The sequence below is a fragment of the Vipera berus genome (assembly GCF_964194415.1).
Source record: "Vipera berus genome assembly, chromosome: Z".
In the NCBI taxonomy this organism is placed as follows: domain Eukaryota; kingdom Metazoa; phylum Chordata; class Lepidosauria; order Squamata; family Viperidae; genus Vipera; species Vipera berus.
The window spans coordinates 133,504,512-133,530,128 of NC_138205.1; the positions used below are offsets into that span (position 1 = coordinate 133,504,512).

At 55.0% G+C, this 25,617-nt stretch overlaps 1 protein-coding gene across 1 annotated transcript in view; it reads right to left on the reverse strand.

Annotated features, from left to right (window-relative positions):
* Positions 1-25,328, reverse strand: part of NOS3 (nitric oxide synthase 3) — a 46,079-nt gene extending 20,751 nt beyond the window's left edge. The window contains exons 1-14 of the mRNA XM_081344945.1: positions 25,112-25,328; positions 19,908-20,010; positions 19,626-19,771; positions 15,111-15,273; positions 14,802-14,893; positions 14,568-14,709; positions 11,972-12,111; positions 11,189-11,363; positions 9,281-9,382; positions 7,087-7,281; positions 5,282-5,355; positions 4,989-5,133; positions 1,665-1,769; positions 430-497 (exon numbers count right to left, since the gene is read on the reverse strand). Of these exons, the coding sequence (XP_081201071.1) occupies positions 430-497; positions 1,665-1,769; positions 4,989-5,133; positions 5,282-5,355; positions 7,087-7,281; positions 9,281-9,382; positions 11,189-11,363; positions 11,972-12,111; positions 14,568-14,709; positions 14,802-14,893; positions 15,111-15,273; positions 19,626-19,771; positions 19,908-20,010; positions 25,112-25,221 (1,760 nt within the window). The 5' untranslated portion in view covers positions 25,222-25,328. The remainder of the gene's footprint in view (positions 1-429; positions 498-1,664; positions 1,770-4,988; positions 5,134-5,281; positions 5,356-7,086; positions 7,282-9,280; positions 9,383-11,188; positions 11,364-11,971; positions 12,112-14,567; positions 14,710-14,801; positions 14,894-15,110; positions 15,274-19,625; positions 19,772-19,907; positions 20,011-25,111) is intronic.
* Positions 25,329-25,617: the final 289 nt, after the last annotated feature.

Here is a 25,617-nt window from a genome sequence, read left to right on the forward strand (position 1 = left end):
AGGGTCTGCCACTGCTGGGGAAGCGGGCTCGCGGGCAACCGATCTTCCAGAACGTGGGATGGGGTCTTCACGGGCTCCCCGGCAGAATCCCCTCTGGGTTGGCTCGCCAGAGCCCCCCACCGGCCCGTTTCCAGAAGGTTCCTCTGAGCCCTCCAAGCCCTGGAAATCTCCTCCTCTCCTCGCCACGTTCCCCCGTAGCGTGTCTCTCCGTCCGGACTTCCCAGCGCCTGGAGTGCTTCGAAACGCTCACGCCATTCCTAGCCAAAGCTCTGAGGACCTTCTCGGCCCAGAAGGGAGGTCCTCTGCTCAAGAGGAGAAGGCTCCAAGCTGGAGGAACCTCAACGCAAGCTGGGAGAACCCACTGCCGGCTGGGAGAAGATCTCCAGACCCGACTAGGAGAAGAGGTGGAGCAGAGACAACTACTCTTACTTCTGAAACTCCGGCTCCACCGCTCCGAGGTAAGGGCAGGACATCTCCATCAAGGCCTTGGAGAAGCTCTGGAAGGAGAAAGAAGCAAACCAAGGTGAGAAGCCACCTAGAACTAAGGAGAAACCTCCGGACAGGGAGGAGAACGATGAACCGGCGGAAGATCTCCAGACGTTCTGGGGACTCCGTCGCTGGAGGCTTTCGAAGAAGGGACTGGACAACCATGTCTCTTGGAAGGGTAGAGGGTCCCCTGCTGGAGCAGGGGGCTGAACTAGATGACCTCCAGGGTCCCTTCCAACTCTGTCATTCTATGATTCTGTAAGGATCTCCTGCTCGAGCAGGGGGGCTAGACTAGATGACCTCCACAGTCCCTTCTGTCATTCTATGAGTCTGTAAGGGTCTCCTGCTCGGGCAGGGGCCTGGACTAGATGACCTCTAGGATCCCTTCCAACTCTATTATCCTATGATTCTATCAGGGTCTCCTGCTCGGAAAGGGGGCTGGACTAGATGACCTCCAGGATCCCAACTCTGTCATTCTATGATTCTGTAAGGGTCTCCTGCTCGAGCAGGGGGCTGGACTAGATGACCTCCACGGTACCTTCTGTCATTCTATGATTCTGTAAGGGTCTCCTGCTCGAGCAGGGGGGTTGGACTAGATGACCTCCGGGATCCCTTCCAACTCTGTCATTCTCTGATTCTGTAAGGGTCTCCTGCTTGAGCAGGGGGGTTGGACTAGATGACCTCCGGGATCCCTTCCAACTCTGTCCTTCTATGATTCTGCAAGGCTCTCCTGCTCGAGCAGGGGGCTGGACTAGATGACCTCCAGGGTTCCATGCCTCAGGGTGCAAAAACGGGCCGCTGCTGCACCTCAGGACTCAAAAAAACGGGTGCCAACATACCGCGGGGGGGGCGAAACTGGGCGCTGAGCTGCGCCGAGAAAAGCTGGGGAAACTCAGCCGTAACCCAAGGCCTCCAGATCGGCCTGTCTCGACCCCCCGGCGCGTACTTTGACTCCCAGAATCCCCCAGCCAGAATCTCCCAGAATCCCCCATTCCGGGTTCCTCAAGCTTGGCAACGTGGAAGACGGGCGGACTTCAAGTCTCCCATGGTCCGGGAATGGGTGTGTGTGTGAATTCTGGAAGCCGAAGTCGGCCAGTGGTCAAGTTGAACCCAGTCGTTCCACGCTCGTCCGGAGGCGGTGCCCCGCTGGCTGGGTCCCACCTGAAAGTCCGTTTTACCTCTCCGTTCTCCGGAGGGTCTCCGTTGCCGAAGGTGCTGGTGACCACCAGGACGAGAGTCTCGTGCTCCAGGGACACCACATCGTACTCGTCCAGGCACACCACCTGTCGGGCGAGAGACACAGGAAAAGTCGGATGAGATGGAGACCCCGAGGTTCTCGCCCAGGCACACCACCTGTCGGGCGAGAGACACGGGAAAAGTCGGACGAGATGGAGACCCCGAGGTTCTCGCCCAGGCACATCACCTGTCGGGCGAGGGACATGGGAAAAGTCGGACGAGATGGAGACCCCCCCAAGGTTCTCGCCCAGGCACATCACCTGTCGGGCGAGAGACACGGGAAAAGTCGGACGAGATGGAGACCCCCCCCGAGGTTCTTGCCCACCCCGACTCGTTTGAGGGCATCTGCTGAAGGTTCCTAAGACAACAAGCACCGTTCTCCTGGACCAGACCGAAGGAAGCCCACAACCCAATCCGGAAGATTCCCCCGGGAGCCCACCCTTCGAACGCGGGGTCAACCGTTTGAGGAGGGGACCCTTCTGGCAGTCCACCCTGAGGCCATCCGACGACGACAGGTCTCGTGTTCTTTGCAAGCCGAGTTCGAGGTTGGCGGGCTGGAGCGTGGGCAGTGGGGAAAGGAGATGGTTTCGTTGGGGGGGTAGGGTTGTGTGAATGCACGCGCACGCTGGCGCCTCTTGCTCGACCAACCTTCTCCTGCAGCCATGGCCGTGCAAGTCTTCTCCTTTTTTTCCCTCCTCCTCCTCCTCTTCCCCTCTTGTCCTCCCCTTCTCCTCTCTTTCTCCTTCTCCTCCTTTCTCCTTCTCTCCTTCTCCTTCTTCTCCTTCTCCTCCTCCTCCTTTCTCCTCTTACTTTCTCCTTTCTCCTTCTTTCTCCTCCTTCTCCTTCTCTCCTTCTCCTTCTTTCTCCTTTCTCCTTCTCCTGTCTCCCCCTTTCTCCTCCTTCTCCTCCTTTCCCCTCCTTCTCCTTCTCTTCCTTCTTTCTCCTCCTCCTCCCCTCTTGCCCTTCTCCTCTCTCCTTCTCCTCCCCCTCCCCCCATCCCTCGTTCCTAGCTTCCCACCCACCTGCCTGTCCCCTTCCCATTTTCCCCTCCCACCCGCCAGAGCCTTTCACCACGTCCTCTAAGCATCGGGGCTGGGTGGGGTGGGGTGGTAAGTTGAGGGGGGCAGCCAAGTTTCCCCCACTCCCATCACACCTGCTACCAGAAAGATTCCCAAGCGAGAACGTGTCCCGGCACCCACCCTGGGAGCGCGCAGAAAAACCTCCAGCTATTTTTTAAAAAAATAAAAATAAAAATACGGTGGGCTCTCTGGGCCCCATGAACTGCACTAACCCCCAATAACCCCAAATAACCCCAATTAACCACCATTAACCCCAATTAACCCCCATTGGTATTCTTTTAATTCGCCCTGTAAAGCGCCCTGAGTCCTTCGGGAATCGGGCGGTATATAAAATCAAATAAATAAATAAATAAATAAATAAATAAATAAATAAATAAATAAATAAGCCCCGTTGACACCTATTAACCACCGTTGACACCTGGTAACCACATTAACCCCCATGAACCCCCATTAACCTTCATTAAGCCCCATTAAGCCCACTAAGCCCCATTGAGCCCATTAAACACCATTGACACCCAGTAACCCGCATGAACCGCCATTAACCCCCCGTTAACCCCCAAAGACCCCATTAAACCCCATTAACCACCGTTAATCCCCATTAACCACAATTCAGCACCGTTAACCCCCACTGACCCCATTAAACCCCATTAACCCCCATTAACCCCCATTAACCCCATTAACCTTCATTAAGCCCCATTAAACCCATTAAGCCCCATTGACCCCATTAAACACCATTGACACCCAGTAACCCGCATGAACTGCCATTAACCCCCCGTTAACCCCCACTGACCCCATTAAAACCCATTAACCACCGTTAATCCCTATTAACCACAATTCAGCCCCGTTAACCCCCACTGACCCCATTAAACCCCATTAAACCCCATTAACCCCCATTAACCCCATTAACCTTCATTAACCCCATTAAGCCCATTAAGCCCCATTGACCCCATTAAACACCATTGACACCCAGTAACCGCATGAACCGCCATTAACCCTCCGTTAACCCCCACTGACCCCATTAAACCCCATTAACCACCGTTAATCCCCATTAACCACAATTCAGCCCCATTAACTCCCACTGACCCCATTAAACCCCATTAGCCACCATTAATCCCCATGAACCCCCATGAACATTTATCCCCATGAACACCCCCACTGACCCCATTAACCCCAATTAAGCTCATTAAGCCCCATTGAGCCCATTAAACACCATTGACACCCAGTAACCGCATGAACCGCCATTAACCCCCGTTAACCCCCACTGACCCCATTAAACCCCATTAGCCACCGTTAATCCCCATTAAGCACAATTCAGCCCCGTTAACCCCCACTGACCCCATTAAACCCCATTAACCCCCATTAACCCCCATTAACCCCATTAACCTTCATTAAGCCCCATTAAACCCATTAAGCCCCATTGACCCCATTAAACACCATTGACACCCAGTAACCCGCATGAACTGCCATTAACCCCCCGTTAACCCCCACTGACCCCATTAAAACCCATTAACCACTGTTAATCCCTATTAACCACAATTCAGCCCCGTTAACCCCCACTGACCCCATTAAACCCCATTAAACCCCATTAACCCCATTAACCTTCATTAACCCCCATTAAGCCCATTAAGCCCCATTGACCCCATTAAACACCATTGACACCCAGTAACCGCATGAACCGCCATTAACCCTCCGTTAACCCCCACTGACCCCATTAAACCCCATTAACCACCGTTAATCCCCATTAACCACAATTCAGCCCCATTAACTCCCACTGACCCCATTAAACCCCATTAGCCACCATTAATCCCCATGAACCCCCAGGAACCTTCATTAAGCCCCATTAAGCCCATTAAGCCCCATTGACCCCATTAAACACCACTGACACCCAGTAACCGCATGAACCACCATTAACCCCTCGTTAACCCCCACTGACTCCATTAAACCCCATTAACCACCGTTAATCCCCATGAACCCCCATGAACCTTTATTAACCCCCATTAAGCCCATTAAGCCCCATTGAGCCCATTAAACCCCCTTAACCACCGTTAATCCCCATTAACCACAATTCACACACCCCCCGTTAACCCCAGAAGGCCTTCCCAACCACGCCTCCCGGAGCTGCTCCTCCTCCTCCGAAGAGGGGGGGGGCCCAGGGGGGGTCCCTCGGGAGGGTCCCGGCGGGCTCACCTTGGGGGCGAAGGCCGACTGGAAGAGCTCCTTCAGGCTGAAGGCGTAGGCCTTGGACTTCCCTGTCTCCGAGGCGTAGAGGATGGTGGCCTTGACCCGTTGGGCCATGACGTGACCCATCAGCTTGGCCGAGATCTTGACGGCGCTGCGGGTGGGGGGGGCGGCGGGGGGGAGGGGAGGAAGAAGAGAAAGAGGAAAGCCGGGCTGGGGGAGAGAAACCCGTAGGGCCCACCCTTTCCTCCCCTTTCGGGGTGGGGGGGTCCCCGTCCTTCCCCCTCCGAAGCGGTCCTTACTTGGCGATCTCCTTGAAGGTCTTCTTCCTGGTGATGGTGGTCCCTTTGGGGATGTAGGACCTCCAGGGGTCAGCCTGGGGGGCAGAGCAGGACCGTTCGGACCGGACTGGGGTGGGGTGGGGGTGGGGAGGAGGGCGCAGGGAGGGTCGGAGACTCCCACCCCCCTCGAGCTTCCCAGCTGGGGGGAGAGGGAGGGGCCGCCGGCCTGCCTCGGTGGGGGATTCGGGGTCCCGTCCCGGAGGTCCCGGCAAGTCGGGGGGGTGTGCGTCTTCGGCTTCACGGCAGAGCCATCCGTCTAGGCTCGGTTGGCCATTTGGACCCTGGAGAGGTCTCCTATGGTGGGTCCTCGCACTTACGACCATCGGACATGTCCAGGGATCAAAAGCCGGGCACTCCTCCGGCCGCCCCCTCCTCTTTTGTCCTCCCCTTCTCCTTTCTCGTTCTCCTTTCTTCTCCTTCTCCTTCTCCTCCTTTCTCTTTCTCCTTCTCGTTCTCTTCCTTCTTTCTCCTCCCTCTTGTCCTTCTCCTTGTTTCTCCTCCTCCTCCTCCTCCTCCTCCTCTTTTATCCTTCTTTCTTTCTCCTCCTCCTCTCCTCTTTCTTTCTCCTTTCTCCTTCTTTCTCCTCCTTCTCTTTTCCCCACTTTTCTTCTTTCTCCTTCTCTTTCTCCTTTCTCCTTCTCTTTCTTTCTCCTCCTTTCTCCTTCTCTTTCTTTCTCCTCCTTCTCCTTCTTCTTTCTCCTCCTTTCTCCTTTCTCCTTCTCCTTTTTCCTTCTTTTTTTCTTTCTCCTTTCTCCTTCTCCTTTCTCCTCCTTTCCCTTTTTTCTCCTTTCTCCCTCCTTTCTCCTTCTTTCTCCTTTCTCCTTCTCTTTCTTTCTCCTTCGTTCTCCTTCTTCTTTCTCCTTCTTTCTCCTTCTCCTTTCTTCTTCTCCTTTCTCCTTCTTTCTCCTTTCTCCTCTTTCTTTCTCCTTCGTTCTCCTTCTCCTTTTTCCCCCTTTTTCCTTCTCCTTTCTCCTCCTTCTCCTTCTTTCTCTTTCTCCTTCTCATTCTCTTCCTTCTTTCTCCTCCCTCTTGCCCTTCTCCTTGTTTCTCCTCCTCCTCCTCCTCCTCTTTTATCCTTCTCTTTCTTTCTCATCCTCCTCTCCTTCTCTTTCTTTCTCCTTCTCTTTCTCCTTTCTCCTTCTCTTTCTTTCTCCTTTCTCCTTCTCTTTCTCCTGCTTCTCCTTCTCCTTTCTCCTTCTTTCTCCTTTCTCCTCTTTCTTTCTCCTTCTCTTTCTCCTTTCTCCTCCTCCTCCTCCTCCCCCTCTCCTCCTCCCTTCCCTCTTTCCTTGCTCCCGGCCTACTCGCCTGTCCCCTTCCACGGGGGTATTCCCGTTTTCTGTCCCACGAGGCTCTTTCTCACATCCTCTAAGCATCGGAGGGGGGGGAGGAGAGGGAGATAGTTGGGGGGGCAGCCAAGTTTCCCACCCCCCACCCCCCCAGTCTGCTCCCATAGAGGTTCCTGAGCAGAACGTGTCCTGGCGCCCCACGGGGGGCTGCGGTAAATCTCCAGGTGTTGTTTTTTTTAAAAAAAACACAACTAACAAGGTTAAAACTAACCAAGATAAACACATTGCTGGTTAACACACACACACACACACCAGCCCCGGCCCTTTCGCTTCCTGGGCTCTGTGTGTGTGTGTGTGTGCGTGCGCGCCTTCCAAAATGTTTCATTAATTAACCGAGGGAACCCAAACCGGGGGGTGGGTGGGGGAGCCCCCTCCCCCATCGGTGGCCGGGTTTGGGGGTGGGAAGGCAGGGAAGCCCACCTGGTATCGGAATCCAGGGGAGAGTTGGTAGTTGACCAGCTCCTGGTGGAAGATGGGGGTCAGGCTGCCGGAGATGGGGGGCACCAGCCAGATCCAGTCGGCCGGGCAGCCCCCCCGGATGCGCTGCTCGTTCTCCAGGTGCTTCATGAAGGACTCGGCCACCGCGTGGTGGTCCACCACCGTCACTTTGGCCAGCTGCGGAGGAGGGCGGAGGGAGGGTTAGGCTTCCCCCCCCGCCAGATGCGGGTTTCCCCCCACCCCCCCATTCCTGCTCCCAGGAAAAGGAGGAGGAGGAAGGAAGAGGAGGAGGAGGAGGAGAGGAAGGAAAGAAGGAGAGGAGAGAGAAGGGAAGGGAAAGGAAGGAAGGAAGGAAGGAAGGAAGGAAGGAAGGAAGGAAGGAAGGAAGGAAGAAGGAGGAAGGAAGGAGGAAGGGAAGAGAGGAAGGAAGGAAGGACAGAAGAAAGAAAGAAAGAAAGAAAGAAAGAAAGAAAGAAAGAAAGAAAGAAAGAAAGGAAGGAAGGAAGGAAGGAAGGAAGAAAGAAGGAAGACAAAGGAAGGATAGAAGAGAAGAGGGAAGGGAAGGAAGGAAGGCAGGAAGAAGAAGGAAGGGAAGAGGAAGGGAAGAGAGAGGAGAGAAGAGGAAGGAAGGACAGAAGAAAGAAAGAAAGAAAGAAAGAAAGAAAGAAAGAAAGAAAGAAAGAAAGAAAGAAAGAAAGGAAGGAAGGAAGGAAGGAAGGAAGGAAGGAAGGAAGGAAGGAAGGAAGGAAGGAAGGAGAGGAAGGAGAGGAAGGAAGGATAGAAAAGAAGAGGGAAGGGAAGGAAGGAAGGAAGAAGGAGGAAGGAAGGAGGAAGGGAAGAGAGAGAGGAAGGAGGAAGAGGAAGGAAGGAGGGAGGGAGGAGAGAGAAGAGGAAGGAAGGAAGGACAGAAGAAAGAAAGAAAGAAAGAAAGAAAGAAAGAAAGAAAGAAAGAAAGAAAGAAAGGAAGGAAGGAAGGAAGGAAGAAGAGGAAGGAAGGATAGAAGAAGGAAGGAAGGAGGAAGGGAAGAGAGAGAGAAGAGGAAGGAAGGACAGAAGAAAGAAAGAAAGAAAGAAAGAAAGAAAGAAAGAAAGAAAGAAAGGAAGGAAGGAAGAAGAGAAAGGAAGGATAGAAGAGAAGAGGGAAGGGAAGGAAGGAAGGAAGGAAGGAAGGAAGGAAGGAAGGAAGGAAGGAAGGAAGGAAGGAAGGAAGAAGAAGAAGGAAGGAAGGAAGGAGGAAGGGCAGAGAGAGAGAAGAGGAAGGAAGGACAGAAGAAAGAACGAAAGAAAGAAAGAAAGAAAGAAAAGGAAGGAAGGAGAAAAGAGAAGAGGGAAGGGGAGGAAGGAGGGAGGAAGGGAGGAGAGAGGGAGGAGGAAAGAGAGAAAAGAGGAAGGAAGGAAGGACGGAAGAAAGAAAGGAAGCAGAGGAAGGAAGCAGAGGAAGGAAGGAGAGAAAGGAAGGAAAGAGGGAGGGAGGGAAGGAGGAAGGAAGAGAGGGGGAAGAGGAAGGAAGGAGGGAGAGAAAAGGAAGGAAGGAAGAATGAAAGGAGGAAAGAAGGAAGGTAAGGAGGGAGGAAAGAGGGAGAGAGAGAGAGAGTAGCTGGCTGGAGGTAAAGAAAGTCCACTTTGGGGGGGAATCTGGGCAGGAGAACTCCCCCCTCGAGAGTCGTTAGTGTGGGTTGAGCTGGGGGGAGGGGGGAGAAGGCAGGAGAGGAGGGGAGACCCCCCCACCAGCAGGGGCCTGTCCCCCCCCTGTTGTCGCAAAACCGTTCGCTCCGCGACCCTTCATGCTGTCCTCGAGGTACAACGGTTTGTTTTAGCGACCGCTCGTTTACGGCGTTTCCCCACAGGCGCGGGATCCAAGCCGGGATGCCGGGCAACCGACTCCTGTTTACGACCAGCCCCCTTTCACGACCTTCCTGACCAGCCCATTTGGTGGGGGTGGGTGGGCGGGAGACAGGTTCCCCCTGAAGGGCCACGTGACTCGCACAATGACAGCGGGGATTTCGCTTAGCGACGGCGGGAAGAATAGTGGCGGCACACCGCCCCCCCGCGCGCGACAAGTCTCTCGCTTAGCGGCAGACGCGTGGGGAGGGGGCTCAGTTGCGGTCGTTAAGCCGAGGATTCTCCGCCACACGCAGACGCACACACGCAACACACACACGCAAAACACACACACCTGGAAGCTGTGCAGCACGGCCACGTTCATCTCCACCGCCGCCTTGTCCTTCCAGAGGGAGAGGGTGGTCCTGGTGTCCAGCCCCATCTTCTCGGCCACCCCCTGCAAGAGACCCTCCGGTTAGGGGGAAGCAGGGAACCGACTTTGGGGGGGACCGTCCGGGATGGCCGGCAGCTCCGAAGGGGAGGAATTTGGGGGGGGGGAGGAGGATCTGTTGGGGAACCCTCCCCCCCCATGCTGGGGAAGGATCCGCCAGTTGCAGAGAGAGAGAGTGGCGGGCGTGGGGAGGAGCAGCTGGGTGTGTGCGTTTAGTTTAATTTAATTTAATTTAATTTAATTTAATTTAATTTAATTTAATTTAATTTAATTTAATTTAATTTAATTTAATTTAATTTAATTTAATTTAATTTAATTATTTAATGTAATGTAATGTACTTTATCTTAGTTTAATTTAATTATTTAATGTAATGTAATGTAATGTACTTTAGTTTAGTTTAGTTTAATTTAATTATTTAATGTAAGGTAATTTAGTTTAGTTTAATTTAGTTTAGCTTAATTTAATTTAATTATTTCATATAATGTAATGTAATGCAATGAAATGTAATGTAATTTAGTTTTAGTTTATAGTTTATTTTATTTTATTTTATTTTATTTTATTTTATTTTAACTTAATTATTTTATTTAATTATCTAATGTAATGTAATAAAATTTAATTTAATTTAATTTAATGAAATGAAATGAAATGTAATTTAGTTTAGTTTAATTTAATTTAATTTAGTTTACTTTAATTTAGTTTAATTTAATTTAGTTTAATTTAATTTAATTTAATTTAATTTAATTTAATTTAATTTAATTTAATTTAGTTTAGTTTAGTTTAGTTTAGTTTAGTTTAGTTTAATTTAATTTAATTTAATTTAATTTAATTAATTTAATTTAATTTAATTTAATTTAATTAATTTAATTTAATTTAATTTAATTAATTTAATTTAATTTAATTTAATTTAATTTAATTTAATTAATTTAATTTAATTAATTTAATTTAATTTAAATTAAATTTATTTAATTTAATTATTTAATTTAATTTAATTTAGTTTAGTTTAGTTTAATTTAATTTAATTTAATTTAATTTAATTTAATTTAATTTAATTTAATTTAGTTTAGTTTAGTTTAGTTTAGTTTAGTTTAATTTAATTTAATTTAATTTAATTTAATTATTTATTTAATGTAATGTAATGTAATGTAACGTAATGTAGTTTAGTTTAGTTTATATCCCGCCTTTATTCTTTTTATAAACAATGCGAGGTGGCCATCATCGCCCATAGACCTTCCTGCTCCTATGTTCCCCACAAACAACAACTCTGTGAGGTAGGCTGGGCTGAGAGAGGGAGGGAAAGAGAGAGAGACTACGCCAAAGTCACCCAGTGGGCTTTTGTGCCAAAGGCAGGACTAGATCTCCCGGTCTCCCATTGGTCGGCTGAATGTCACCGGCTGGTTTTCATTTCCTAATGCGGGACTAGAACTCACCGTCTCTTGGGGATTGGCCCAAAGTTACCCAACCAGCTTTCAGGCCTAAAGCAGGACTACAACTCACGGCGCCCTGGTGATTAGCCCAAAGCCACCTAGCGGCCTTTTGTGCTTAAGGTGGGACTAGAACTCAATGTAACGTAGTTATTGGCCCAAAGTTACCCAACCAGCTTTCAGGTCTAAGGTAGGACTAGAACTCACGGCACCCTGGTGATTAGCCCAAAGTCACGTCGAATAGGGGCAAAACTAAACCAGTGTCTCCCTTAACAGCTCCGTTGTCATAAGATGGGGGCTTCCTGTTGGGGCGGAGACTGTCTAGGGGGGGGCGGGTCTCCTCCCCCCTCCCCCTCCCTCTTTTCCCGGGGCACCGGAAAGGGCCCTTACCTGCAAGAGGTTGTAGCGGTGGGCGTCGCAAAAGTTCCTCATGCCGATCTCGCAGCCCACGTACCAGCCGCTGAAGGGGGCAGCTGGGAATTCTAGACCACCGATTTCCAGCAACATGTTGGCCACAGCCGGGAGGGCGTACCAGCGGAGTCCCAGCTCCTCGAACCACGGCAACCTGGAGTAAACATGGGGGTGGGGGGGTTGGGTAGGGGCAGCAGGTGAGGAAGAGCAGGGGGCCGGGTGTGGGGGGGTGTTCCTGCCTGATGGGTGGGGGAATCCCTAGAGCAATGTCGTTAGGGCGAGCCCCGCACGGGTGGCAGAAGAGTGTTTGTGCCCTGCCGATTTGGCCTGCCTCCAATTGGGCGCCCTCGGCCCTCGGCCCCAGCACATCAGCCTGCGACCAACGGACCGGGAGAGCGTGCGCCACAGATATAGAGGGTGTTGGACCAGGGGGCCCGGAAGGGCCGCCAGTCTGCGGCGTGGCCCTCATCCAAGGACGCTGTCCATGGTGCCTCGCCGTCCTCCGGGTCACTTGGATGTCCTTGTTTTTGCCCTGAAGAGGTTTCGCTCCTTCATCCGAGAGGCTTCCGCAGCTCTAGGGAAGGGACCTTCGAGCAGAAGCAGCGGAAACGTCTTCCGAGGAAAAACGAGTCCGGTTGCCTCGTAAAAAATCACCTTTTGGGACGTCACAGGAAGCTGTGCTCTCGGGCTCCTCTGAGACCCCCCACCCAGAGACCACTGTGCTCCACCCGCCCTCCCCATCTGGGGCCCAGCTCAGCTCACGTGGGGTGGACGATGGGCACCTCCAGCACCAGCTCAGGAGGCAGAACGAACAGTTCGGGATCCTCGTCTGGAGCTTGCAGCAGCAGCGGGAGGACGTCGAAACGGCCGTAGGGGGGATGCCAGCCGTACTGCATGCAGAGCTGGGGGGGGGAGGGGGGATGCAGCGAGAACAGCAAGTGGGGAGGGGGCCCCCAACAGTCTCACCCTCCCCTTGCCGGCTTTGCCAGCAGTCCTGAGGCCCCACCCGCACGCAGACCCCATGGAGAGACCCTCCGGCCCAATAGAATAGAATAGAATAGAATAGAATAGAATAGAATAGAATAGAATAGAATAGAATAGAATAGAATAGAATAGAATAGAATAGAATAGAATAGAATAGAATAGAATAGAATAGAATAGAATAGTTGGAAGGGACCTCAGAGGTCATCTAGTCCAACCCCATGTCCAAGCAGGAGACCCTTGCAGACGAATAGAATAGAATAGAATAGAATAGAATAGAATAGAATAGAATAGAATAGAATAGAATAGAATAGAATAGAATAGAATAGAATAGAATAGTTGGAAGGGACCTCAGAGGTCATCTAGTCCAACCCCATGTCCAAGCAGGAGACCCTTGCAGACGAATAGAATAGAATAGAATAGAATAGAATAGAATAGAATAGAATAGAATAGAATAGAATAGAATAGAATAGAATAGAATAGAATAGAATAGTTGGAAGGGACCTTAGAGGTCATCTAGTCCAACCCCATGTCCAAGCAGGAGACCCTTGCAGAACAATAGAATAGAATAGAATAGAATAGAATAGAATAGAATAGAATAGAATAGAATAGAATAGAATAGTTGGAAGGGACCTCAGAGGTCATCTAGTCCAACCCCATGTGCAGGCAGGAGACCCTTACAGAACAACAGAGTGAATAGAATAGAATAGAATAGAATAGAATAGAATAGAATAGAATAGAATAGAATAGAATAGAATAGAATAGAATAGAATAGAATAGAATAGTTGGAAGGGACCTCAGAGGTCATCTAGTCCAACCCCACGTCCAAGCAGGAGACCCTTGCAGAACAATAGAATAGAATAGAATAGAATAGAATAGAATAGAATAGAATAGAATAGAATAGAATAGAATAGAATAGAATAGAATAGAATAGTTGGAAGGGACCTCAGAGGTCATCTAGTCCGACCCCATGTCCAAGCAGGAGACCCTTGCAGAACAATAGAATAGAATAGAATAGAATAGAATAGAATAGAATAGAATAGAATAGAATAGAATAGAATAGAATAGTTGGAAGGGACCTCAGAGGTCATCTAGTCCAACCCCCTAGTCCAACATGGAAGTCTTGGAACGGGCACTCAGAAATGGGCTGAAGATGTCCCCATGTTCCACTACCCCGAGATGGAGCTGGGCTGGGGTCGTCTGAGCCCCTTCTGGCGGAGGGCTGGGGAGGGTCCAGCAGGAGTTTTCCTGAGACCCCCAACTCACTCAAGCACACAAGGCAAAGTGAGGACGGGATTTGGGGAATGCGAAGGGTTTGTTTGAGCCTGCATCGCCCTCAATTTTCGGTAGTCCTAAACTTACAATAATTCGTTTAGGGACCGTTCAAACTTACAATGGCATGCAAAAAAAAAAGGGACCGACGACCGTTTTTCACGCTTTACGACCATCGCCCCGTACCCAGGGTCACGTGATCAAAATCCGGATGCCAGTGTCCCACGGTCGCTCGATTGCATTTCAGGCTTTGGCCAAAAGGTGGCGCCAGCTTCTGTTTTAGGGACCACAATGTCCCCCTACCGGTCAACGGAAGCATTGATTGACGGGGCCCAAAACCAGATCATAAAACCGCAATTTACGACTTACGAGCGCAACCGGCATAAGTGGGGGACTGTCGATAATCCGACTTACGACTGTTCATTTAGTGACCGTCCCAACTTACAACAGCATCCCCCCAAAAAGGGACTTTGCGACCGTTTTTCACGCTTTACGACCGTTGCAGCATCTCCTTGTCATGGGATCCAAATTTGGACGCTGGGCAAATGACTTGTATTTATGACGGTCGCAGCGTCCCGGGTGGGGTAGGGTCACGTGATTCCCCTTTTGTGGCCTTCTGACAGAGGGGAAGCCTGAGTGCCTTAACGACCACGTTGCTAACTTAACAATGGCAACGTTTCACTTAATAACCGGGGTAGGAAAAGTCATTAAAATGGGGCAATATTCTCTGAACAACTGTTCTCGCTTAGCCAAAGAAATTTGGGGCTGAATTTTTGAGGGTAGATCAAGTAATACCTCTACTGCTGGAGGAGGGGTTGGACTAGATGACCTCCGAGGTCCCTTCCAGCTCTGATAGTCTATGATCCTGTATAGCATCTCCTGCTCGAGCAGATGGTTGGACTAGATGACCTCTAGGGTTCCAACTCTGTCTTTCAATGATTCTGTAAAGGTCTCCTGTTTGAGCAGAGGGTTGGACTAGATGACCTCTGAGATCCCTTCCAGCTCTGTCATTCTCTGATTCTGCAACGGTCTCTCGCTGGAGCAGGGGGTCAGACTAGATGACCTCCGAGACCCCTCCCAAGTCTGCATTCCGTATTCTGCTCACCTCGGTGATCTCCACATTAGCCGGGTCTCCCAGGACGCTGCCGTCGGGCTGCGGGTAGCCGGCGTACCGGATCAGCTGCTGGTTCCAGATGCGGAAGTCGCCCCGTCCCGCCACCCGCGGCGGGAAGACGGTGATGGCCGACCTGGCGGGAGGAAGCGAGGGGGGGGGGAAAACCTCAGGCTCGGCCGGGGGAACCTCCTGCCGCCGCCCACCGCCCGAGCCCGCAGGGCTCACCGGAGGTTGCCCCGGTTGGTGGCGTAGTTGATGTGGTTGCAGAGGAAGGTGAACATCTCCTGGGCGCTGGTGATGTCCCGGGCGTCGAAGACCTGCGGGAAGGAGGGTCTAAGTGGGAGCAGGGGTGCCCCGCTTTTGCCCACCCTTCCTCGCTTGAGGAAGAAGGCGAGGACCCTGAGCCTGGCACACACACACACACACACACCAACAACAACAACAACAACTGGAATAGGAGAGCCTTTGTCGCCGGTGGTTTGGGTCCCGTCTGCCCTCTGCGGGAGGATTGGGATCCGGCCGCCCCCGACGCACCTGCAGCTTGTTCCACTGGATGCGTCCCAGGCAGCGGGCAGCGTTGCGCCAGGCGTGCTTGGCGCCGAAGACCAGCTCGGCCTCCAGCAGCTGGTAGGTGCCCGTGCTGGCGATCTGCTGCTCCACCTCCTGGAGGCGCTGGTGGTGGGCTTGTGACTCGGCCCTGGGGAGGAAAGAGAGGACCGAGGGGGGTTTCCGTATGGCGCTTCCCTGCATCCTCGGGTCAAGACCAGCTAACAATTTGCGACCGCAAAGGCGCCCAAAGGACGCTCGTGATCACGGAGCAAACGTCGGGCAGCCAGTGGCCCGGGTTGGGTCTGAGGAATTCCTGGGGTGGACTAGAAGACCTACGAGGTCCCTTTTGACTTTTACAATTGGGGGTGAGTTGACCGTGCCGCAGGAACCCTGGCAGTCCTCGACTTACGACTTACAATTTACGACCGCAATGGAGCCCAAAGGATGCTCGTGAGCATCGAGCAAACGTCGGGCAGCCAGTGGCTTGGGTTGGATCTGAGGAACTCCTGGGGTGGACTAGAAGACCTCCGAGGTCCCTTTTGACTTTTACAATTGGGGGTGAGTTGACCGTGCCGCAGGAACCCTGGCAGTCCTCGACTTACGACTTACAATTTACGACCGCAATGGAGCCCAAAGGATGCTCGTGAGCATCGAGCAAACGTCGGGCAGCCAGTGGCTTGGGTTGGATCTGAGGAACTTCTGGGGTGGACTAGAAGACCTCCGAGGTCCCTTTTGACTTTTACAATTGGGGGTGAGTTGACCGTGCCGCAGGAACCCTGGCAGTCCTCGACTTACGACTTACAATTTACAACCGCAATGGAGCCCAAAGGATGCTCGTGAGCATCAAGCAAATGTCGGGCAGCCAGTGGCCCGGGTTGGATCTGAGGAATTCCTGGGGTGGACTAGAAGACCTCCGAGGTCCCTTTTGACCTTTACAATTGGAGTCGAGTTTAGCATGCTGCAGGGACGCCGAAACCCAGTATATGCGGACTCCTTGACTTACGACGAGAGCAGAGACCAAAACTTCTGTGGCTAAGCGAGACCTTTGGGAACTGACTTCTGCCCCATTTTACGACCGTCCTTTTTGCCGTCGTTAAGGGAATCACGGCGGTCTTCCGTCCGTCGTTCGGCTGGGGAGGGAATCTGGCTTCTTGCTTGTCAGAAGGTCGCAAAAGGGGACCACCCGACCCCAGGACGCTATATGAGTCAGTTGCTGAGGGTCCGAATTTTGATCACGCAATCCTGGGGACGCGGAAACGGCCATAAAGGCGGAAAACGGTCCTCAGTCACTTTTTCCCCGTGCCGTTGTATCTTCGAACAGTCACTAAGTGAACCGTTGTAAGGGAGGGACTTCTGGCTTCTTCTGATAATTGACCAAGGCATTTGGGATGCCCTTCCGATCTCGGAAAGGAATCAGCAAAAAGGGACCTGGGAGGTCATCTAGTCCAACCCCGCTGCCCAAGGCAAGCAGTCCTTACAGGTAGTTTCTCGATCTACGACCCCGGCGGACCCCCAAAGTTAGGTTGCTAAGGGTGACATCACAGAATCAAAGAATCCCTGTGTTACGAGGGACCTTAGAGGTCATCTAGTCCAACCCCCCTGCTCAAGAAGGAGACTCCTTACAGAACCATAGGATAACAGAGGTGGTGGTGACCTTGGTGGTCATCTACCTTGGAGGTCATCTAGTCCAACCCCTCGCTCAAGCAAGAGATTGTTACAGAATAATAGAGTTGGAGGGGATCTCGGAGGTCATCCAGCCCAACCCCCTGCTCAAGCAGAAGACCCTTACAGAATTACAAACATCTTGCTCCATTTTTTTACAACTTTCCTGACTGGTGTTGTGACATGAATCCCTGCGGTCGTTCAATGAGCCACCCCGTTGTTAAGTGGATCGGGCTTCCCCCTTCACTCTGCTTGTCGGAAGGTCACGAAAGGAGACTCTGGGACCGCCATAAAGAGGAGCCAGAGGCCAAGCGTCCCAAAGTGTACCCCGTGACACCGGGGATGCTGCGACGGTCACTAAGTGTGAAAAAAAATCATCATAAGTCTCTTTTTCAAGCACTGCGGTCATTCCAAGCGGTCACTAAACGAAGCGTCGTAAGTCAAGGACTTCCTGTATCGACCAGTTGCCAACCATCCAAAAGTGAAAATCACGTGACTGCAGGGACGCTGCAGCGGTTGTTAAGTGTGAAGAATCGTCATCGGTCAGTCTTTCTGGCGACACGCTCACTTCAGTCATTAAACGAGGCGTCGTAAGTCGAGGACTTCCTGTATCGACCAATTGCCAAGCATCCAAAGATGAAAATCACGTGACCGCAGGGACGCTGCAGCGGTCGTTCAGTGTGGAGAATCGTCATCGGTCAGTCTTTCTGGCGACACGCTCACTTCAGTCATTAAACGAAGCGTCGTAAATCGAGGACCCCCTGTACCGACCGGTTGCCGAGCATCCGAAGGTGAAAATCACGTGGCCGTGGCCGTTGAGTGCGGGGAAAAAATCGTCGCGGGTCGCCTTTTCCCACGGACCGCTCACTTCAAACGGTCACTAAGTGGATCGTCGTAAGTCGAGGACTACCCGGGACACATTTGGTTGAAAACTTCCTGCGACGGAGCAGTGTGTGTGTGTGTGTGTGTGTGTGTGTGTGTGTGTGTGTGTGTTGCAAGGAGGAAACTTGCCAGGTCCTTCCGCGCCCCCCCCCGCCCCCCCCAAGGAGAAATGGAGGGTTCCGGTTGGGTTTATTGTAGCACAACGACCCGGCAGTGCGGGACGTCTCCGGATTCCTCCTTCGGGATCTTTCGGACAGGGGCTGGTGGCGGTCCAAAGCTGAGATTGGCACATGGCACCCGCAACAGCCTCCCCGCTCTTGCTACACACACACACACACACACACACACACACACACACACACACACAAACAAGTCAGGGCGGGGACGATGGGTGCTGCGGAGTCCCGTCTTTCTATTTATTTATCTTTCCATGGAATAAGATTTCCCAGACTCGGGATGGGGATGTTTTTCCAATTGCGTGGGGGGGGGGGGCGAAAGGCCACGGGGGACATTCCCGGCTGGAATGGGGAGGGGGGGGCATTCCGGAAAGGCCTCCGATAAGAGGCCCCCCCGAAACAAAATTGGGGTGCCAGCATCCGGGCTGCCTCCCCGTAGGGAGAGAGGACGGGGTGCCCCCTCTGTAAATGGGGTGCCAGCATCCAGGACGCCCCCCCGTAGCTAGAGAGGATGGGGTGCCCCCTCTGTAAGTGGGGTGCTAGCATCCACGGCGCCCCCCGTAGGGAGAGAAGATGGGGTGCCCCCTCTCTGTAAATGGGGTGCCAGGATCCACGGCGCACCCCGTAGGGTGATAGGATGGGGTGTCCCCTGTATCATTGGGGTGCCAGGATCTGGGGTGCCCCCCCATAGGGAGAGAAGATGGGGTGCCCCCTCTGTAAATGGGGTGCCAGGATCTGGGGCGTCCCCTCCCATAGGGAGAGAAGACGGGGTGCCCCCTCTGTAAGTGGGGTGCCAGCATCCAGGGTGCGCCCCATAGGGAGAGAGGACAGGGCGCCCCCTCTCTGTAAATGGGGTGCCAGGATGTGGGGCGTCCCCCATAGGGAGAGAAGATGGGGTGCCCCCTCTCTGTAAATGGGGTGCCAGCATCCAGGATGCCCCCCGTAGCTAGAGAGGATGGGGTGCCCCCTCTGTAAATGGGGTGCCAGGATCTGGGGCGTCCCCCCATAGGGAGAGAAGATGGGGTGCCCCCTCTCTGTAAATGGGGTGCCAGCATCCAGGACGCCCCCCCCCGTAGCTAGAGAGGATGGGGTGCCCCCTCTGTAAATGCGGTGCCAGGATCTGGGGCATCCCCTCCCGTAGAGAGAGAAGATGGGGTGCCCCCTCTGTAAGTGGGGTGCCAGGATTTAGGGCGCCCCCGTAGGGAGATAGGATGGGGTGCCAGGATCCACGGCGCCCCCCATAGAGAGAGAAGATGGGGTGCCCCCTCTGTAAATCGGGTGCCAGGATCTGGGGCATCCCCTCCCGTAGGGAAAGAAGATGGGGTGCCCGCTCTGTAAATGGGGTGACAAGATCTGGGCTGTTCCCCCGTAGGGAGAGAAACTGGGGTGCCCCATCTGTAAATGGGGTGCCAGCATCTGGGACGCCCCCCCGTAGGGAGAGAAGACAGGGTGCCCCCTCTGTAAGTGGGGTGCCAGCATCCACGGTGCCCCCCATAGGGAGAGACGACGGGGCGCCCCCTCTCTGTAAATGGGGTGCCAGGATCCACAGTGCACCCCGTAGGGAGATAGGATGGAGTGCCCCCTCTATAATTGGGGTGCCAGGATCTAGGGCGCCCCGGATCCTGGCACCCCCATTGACAGAGGGGCGCCCCCTTTTGTGTAATTGGGGTGCCAGCATCCAGGGACGCCCCGTTGGCACCGGCGTTCTCTCCCGCCCTCTTTTTGGGGTGCCGCGTCGAGGGGGTGCCCCTTTTCGGGGTGGGGGGCGCCCGGGACTTACCGCTTCATGGAGCCGTAGTAGAGGGTGACGAAGTCCCGGGCCAGGCCGAGCGACTCGTCCAGCGACCGGCCGCCGTCGCAGCCGGCGAGCATCTGCTTGGGCAGCATGGCGGCGCCTAGGCAGCGTTTCCCGTTGCAGGGCACCTCCTGGAAAAAGCGGGGTGGGCATCTCGGGCATGGGCGAGGGGTTCCGGGGGGTCTGGGGGTGCACCCCCTTTGGCCCCTCCCCCAAAGCCCTAGGCTCCTCCCACCCACCCACCCCCGACCTCGCGGGCACCCTCACCTGCCTGGCCTGGGCGCTCAGGGTGTCGTAGAGGATGGCGCCCGTCTGCCAGTTCTTGATCCGGGAATAGCGAGGAGGGTCCGCCGGGCGCTCGGCTGGCAAGCTGGGGAGGGGGAGGGGGGGTGGGTGGGGGGAGAGAGGGAGATCAGGGGGGGCCGGGGCGGGCGAGACCCCCCACCCCCCTTCCCGGTCCAGAAATCGGCCTCCCCTGGCACGCCGAGCGGTGCCCGTCCCGTGCCGGGAAGCCCTTGCAGAGTCGTAGGCTAAAAAAGGTGGAAGGGAGCCTGCGGGTCATCTAGTCTGACCCCCAACACACACAAACACAGACACATACACACCCCGCTCCAGCGGGGAAGACCCTTTAGGGAAGCCCAGAAGGCCTGGAGTTGGGAGGGACCTACGGAGGTCATCTAGTCCGACCCCCTGCTCGAGTGGGAGACCCTTAAAGAATCAGAGGATGAGAGAGCTGGAAGGAGCCTCGGAGGTCATCTAGTCTGACCCCCCAACACACACACACACACACACACACACACAAACACACACACACACACCCTGCTCCAGCGGGGAAGACCCTTTAGGGAAGCCCAGAATGCCTGGAGTTGGGAGAGATCTACGGAGGTCATCTAGTCCGACCCCCTGCTCGAGTGGGAGACCCTTAAAGAATCATAAGACTGACAGAGCTGGAAAGGACCCTTGGAGGTCTTCTAGACCGACCCCCTGCTTGACCCTTACAGAATGAGCTGGAAGGGATCTCGGAGGTCATCTAGTCCGACCCCCTGCTCAAGCAGGAGACCCTTACGGAATCATAGAGTGACAGAGCTGGAAGGGACCCTGGAGGTCATCTAGTCTGACCCCCCCCCCCCCCACACACACACACACACCGCTCCAGCGAGGAAGACACTTAGGGAAGCCCAGAATGCCTGGAGTCGGGAGGGACTTCGAGGGTCGTCTAGTCTGACCTTTCCCGCCCCCCACTCGGGCAGGAGACCCTTACCAAAATCGTAGATAGAGTGAGCTGGAAGGGACCTATGGAGGTCATCTAGTCCGACCCCCTGCTCGAGCGGGAGACCCTTAAAGAATCAAAGGATGACAGAGCTGGAAGGGGCCTTGGAGGTCATCTAGTCGGACCCCCTGCTCGAACGGGAGACCCTTAAAGAATCAGAGGATGACAGAGCTGGAAGGGACCCTTGGAGGTCTTCTAGACCGACCCCCTGCTTGACCCTTACAGAATGCGCTGGAAGGGACCTCGGAGGTCATCTATTCCGACCCCCTGCTCGAGCAGGAGACCCTTATGGAATCATAGAGTGACAGAGCTGGAAGGGACCCTGGAGGTCATCTAGTCTGACCCCCCACACACAGACAACCCGCTCCAGCGGGGAAGACCCTTAGGGAAGGCCAGAATGCCTGGAGTTGGGAGGGACTTCGGGGGTCGTCTAGTCTGACCTTCCCCCCCCCCCGCTTGGGCAGGAGACCCATACCAAAATCGTAGATAGACCGAGCTGGAAGGGACCTACGGAGGTCATCTAGTCCGACCCCCTGCTCGAGCGGGAGACCCTTAAAGAATCAGAAGATGACAGAGCTGGAAGGGATCTCAGAGGTCATCTAGTCCGACCCCCCCCCGCTCGAGCGGGAGACCCTTACGGAATCATAAGAGTGATAGAGCTGGAAGGGAGCCTGGAGGTCTTCTAGACTGACCCCCTGCTTGACCCTTACAGAATGAGCTGGAAGGGACCTCGGAGGTCATCTAGTCCAGCCCCCTCCTCGAGCAGGAGACCCTTACGGAATCATAAGAGTGATAGAGCTGGAAGGGAGCCTGGAGGTCTTCTAGACCAACCCCCTGCTTGACCTTTACAGAATGAGCTGGAAGGGACCTCGGAGGTCATCTAGTCCGACCCCCTGCTCAAGCAGGAGACCCTTAAAGAATCACGGAGTGACAGCTGGAAGGGACCCTGGAGGTCACCTAGTCGGACCCTCTGCTCAAGCGGGAGACACTTCAAGAATCATAGACTAACGGAGCTAGAAGGGACCTTAGAGGTCATCTAGTCCGACCCCCCCGCTCGAGCAGGAGGCCCTTCCAGAATCACAGATTGACAGAGCGGGAAGGGGCCTCGGAGGTCATCTAGTCCGACCCCCTGCTCGAGCGGGAGACCCTTCAAGAATCATAGACTAACGGAGCCAGAAGGGACCTTAGTGGTCATCTAGTCCGACCCCCTGCTCGAGCGGGAGACCCTTCAAGAATCATAGACTAACGGAGCCAGAAGGGACCTTAGTGGTCATCTAGTCCGACCCCCTGCTCGAGCGGGAGGCCCTTCTGGAATCGAACAACGAGAGAGCTGGACGGCACCTCGGAGGTCATCTAGTCCACCCCCGAGCAGGAGACCCTTACGGAAGCAGAGAGGCCGCCTTGAGAGTGCCCCTCCAGCCGCCTCGGAGGATGGGCTGGCAGGCCTGGGGGGGGGGGTTGGCCAAGGAGCATGGGTATTTCCTGCCCAGACCCATCCTGCTGGGAAGAGAGTAGGGAGGGGGAGACCGGGGACTCTTCCCCACTGCAGCTGGCACTCCTGGGCACCCCCTCACGCCTTGCGCGCGCACGCACACACACACACACACAAACACACACACAAACCAGCCCAATCTCGCCGCAAACTAAGCCCGGCTTCGTTTGGGTCGACACTAAAGGAACGGCGCGCTTCCCCAGCCGAACTGCGCCATTCCTTGGGGGCGGGGTGGGAAAAGCCGGGGTCCTGCAAGGGGATTGGACCCCTGGCAGGAGAAGGGGGGGCAGAGTTGGGGGGGGTCCCCCCGGCTTAGACACAGCTGCCCCCCCCCACCGATCGAGGGGGCTGAGCCCCCCCCCCCTCAAGAGTCCCAGCTTGAGGAAGAGCCAATTCAGGGGTCTTCAACCTTGGCCCTTTGATGACCTGTGGACTTCAACTCCCAGAATTCAACGCCTAGGCATGCCTGGCTGAGGAATTCTGGGAGATGAAGTCCACAAGTCATCAACGGGCCACGTTTGAAGACCCCCTGAGCCATCTGTTTATATTCAAAGGCCGGAGACACCCCCCCCCTCCCTCTGGCAGCCGGGAAAGAGGGGTGGGGGGGCAGGGCGGCAGCCGGGAGGGGGCACCCCATAAGCACAGAGCCCCCCCTCCCCGACACACACACACACACACACACACACACACACCTGGGCTGTCAAAGGCCCCTTCGAAGTTGTGTGTGTGGGGGGGTGGGGTGATTCCCCATCGTGTCTGAGCCCCCCCCCCGCCGCCGACCAGGCGGGGTTCAACCGTGGCTGCTCTTCCGTGGCATTGAACCCCCTTCTTCCCTGCGCCCCCCCCAATCGGGTTTAAAGAAAGACACACACACACACACACACACACACACACACACACAAGTGGGTTTACAGACCCCCACCCCACCCGCTGCTGCCCCTGCGGTTTTCAAAGCCCCTTCCTTCGCCCCCTTTCCTCCCTCCCCCCGCCGCGGGTTTAAGGACCCCCCCCTCTAGCCCCCCCCCACGTGGGTTTCAAACCCCTTTTCCTTCCCCGGGGGGGTTGAAGCCCCCTCCCCGTGGGGTTCATTAAAGACCCCTGTCTGGCCCCCCCACGTGGGTTTCAAACCCCTTTTCCTGCCTTCCCCGGGGGGGTTGAAGCCCCCTCCCCATGGGGTTCATTAAAGACCCCCTGTCTGCCCCCCCACGTGGGTTTCAAACCCCTTTTCCTGCCTTCCCCGGGGGGGTTGAAGCCCCCTCCCCATGGGGTTCATTAAAGACCCCCTGTCTGCCCCCCCCACGTGGTTTTCAAACCCCTTTTCCTTCCCCGGGGGGGTTGAAGCCCCCTCCCCATGGGGTTCATTAAAGACCCCCTGTCTGCCCCCCCCATGTGGGTTTCAAACCCCTTTTCCTTCCCCGGGGGGGTTGAAGCCCCCTCCCCATGGGGTTCATTAAAGACCCCCGTCTGCCCCTCCCCCACGTGGGTTTCAAACCCCTTTTCCTTCCCCGGGGGGGGTTGAAGCCCCCTCCCCATGGGGTTCATTAAAGACCCCCTGTCTGCCCCCCCCATGTGGGTTTCAAACCCCTTTTCCTTCCCCGGGGGGGTTGAAGCCCCCTCCCCGTGGGGTTCATTAAAGACCCCTGTCTGGCCCCCCCACGTGGGTTTCAAACCCCTTTTCCTTCCCCGGAGGGGGGGGTTAAAGCCCCCTCCCCGTGGGATTCATTAAAGACCCCCTATCTGCCCCCCCACGTGGGTTTCAAACCCCTTTTCCTTCCCGGGGGGGGTTGAAGCCCCCTCCCCATGGGGTTCATTAAAGACCCCCTGTCTGCCCCCCCACGTGGGTTTCAAACCCCTTTTCCTTCCCCGGGGGGGTTGAAGCCCCCTCCCCGTGGGGTTCATTAAAGACCCCTGTCTGCCCCCCCCACGTGGGTTTCAAACCCCTTTTCCTTCCCCGGGGGGGTTGAAGCCCCCTCCCCATGGGGTTCATTAAAGACCCCCTGTCTGCCCCCCCACGTGGGTTTCAAACCCCTTTTCCTGCCTTCCCCGGGGGGGTTGAAGCCCCCTCCCCATGGGGTTCATTAAAGACCCCCTGTCTGCCCCCCCCACGTGGTTTTCAAACCCCTTTTCCTTCCCCGGGGGGGTTGAAGCCCCCTCCCCGTGGGGTTCATTAAAGACCCCCTGTCTGGCCCCCCCACGTGGGTTTCAAACCCCTTTTCCTTCCCTGGGGGGGTTGAAGCCCCCTCCCCGTGGGGTTCATTAAAGACCCCCTGTCTGGCCCCCCCACGTGGGTTTCAAACCCCTTTTCCTTCCCCGGGGGGGGTTGAAGCCCCCTCCCCATGGGGTTCATTAAAGACCCCCTGTCTGCCCCCCCCCACGTGGTTTTCAAACCCCTTTTCCTTCCCCGGGGGGGTTGAAGCCCCCTCCCCGTGGGGTTCATTAAAGACCCCTGTCTGGCCCCCCCACGTGGGTTTCAAACCCCTTTTCCTTCCCCGGGGGGGGGTTGAAGCCCCCTCCCCGTGGGGTTCATTAAAGACCCCTGTCTCTCCCCACCCCCACGAAGCCCCTCTATGGGGTGGGGGTTCGGGAGGGGGGACCCCGCCGCAGAAATGGGAGAGGGGGTGGGCCCTTCAGTGAGGAGAAGCCCCCCCGATTCTCTGCCCCGATTCCGGATAACGAGCCCCCACCCGCCCACCCCCTTGGTTTCCTGACCTGCTCTTGCCCACGGGGTCTCCCTCCTCCGAGGTGGAGGGCCGGTGGCGGGAGCAGAGGCTGCGCCCGCGGGCCTGGGGCGGCGTGGGACCCCCGGGCCAGTTGCCCATGTCTCGGCTCTCCGGCAAAGTCTTCGGCAATGCCAGGAAATCCTGCTTCTTCTTTTTTTTTCTTTTTCTTCCTCCGGTGAGGAAAGACGGGCGGGGGGGTGTGTGGTGGGTGGGTGCCTGGGAATAGGGAGGAGGGGAGGAGGAGGAGGAGGAGGAGGAGGATCCAATCGGGCCTGCTGCCGGACGACGCCCACCTGTGCCCCGTAAGGGTGCCCGGGCACCCCTGTGGGCATCTAGAAGGGTCCCGGCCTCTTGCCCCCTCTGGCAGGTCTGGGAATCGTGTCCCACCCCCCCCACCCCCGCGGCCACCGGCCTGGCAAGACTGGCTGGCTTGGCGAAGTGTGCGTGGGGGGGGGGGGGTTGTCCACAATTGCTCCGTGGCGCCCCCCCCGCAGG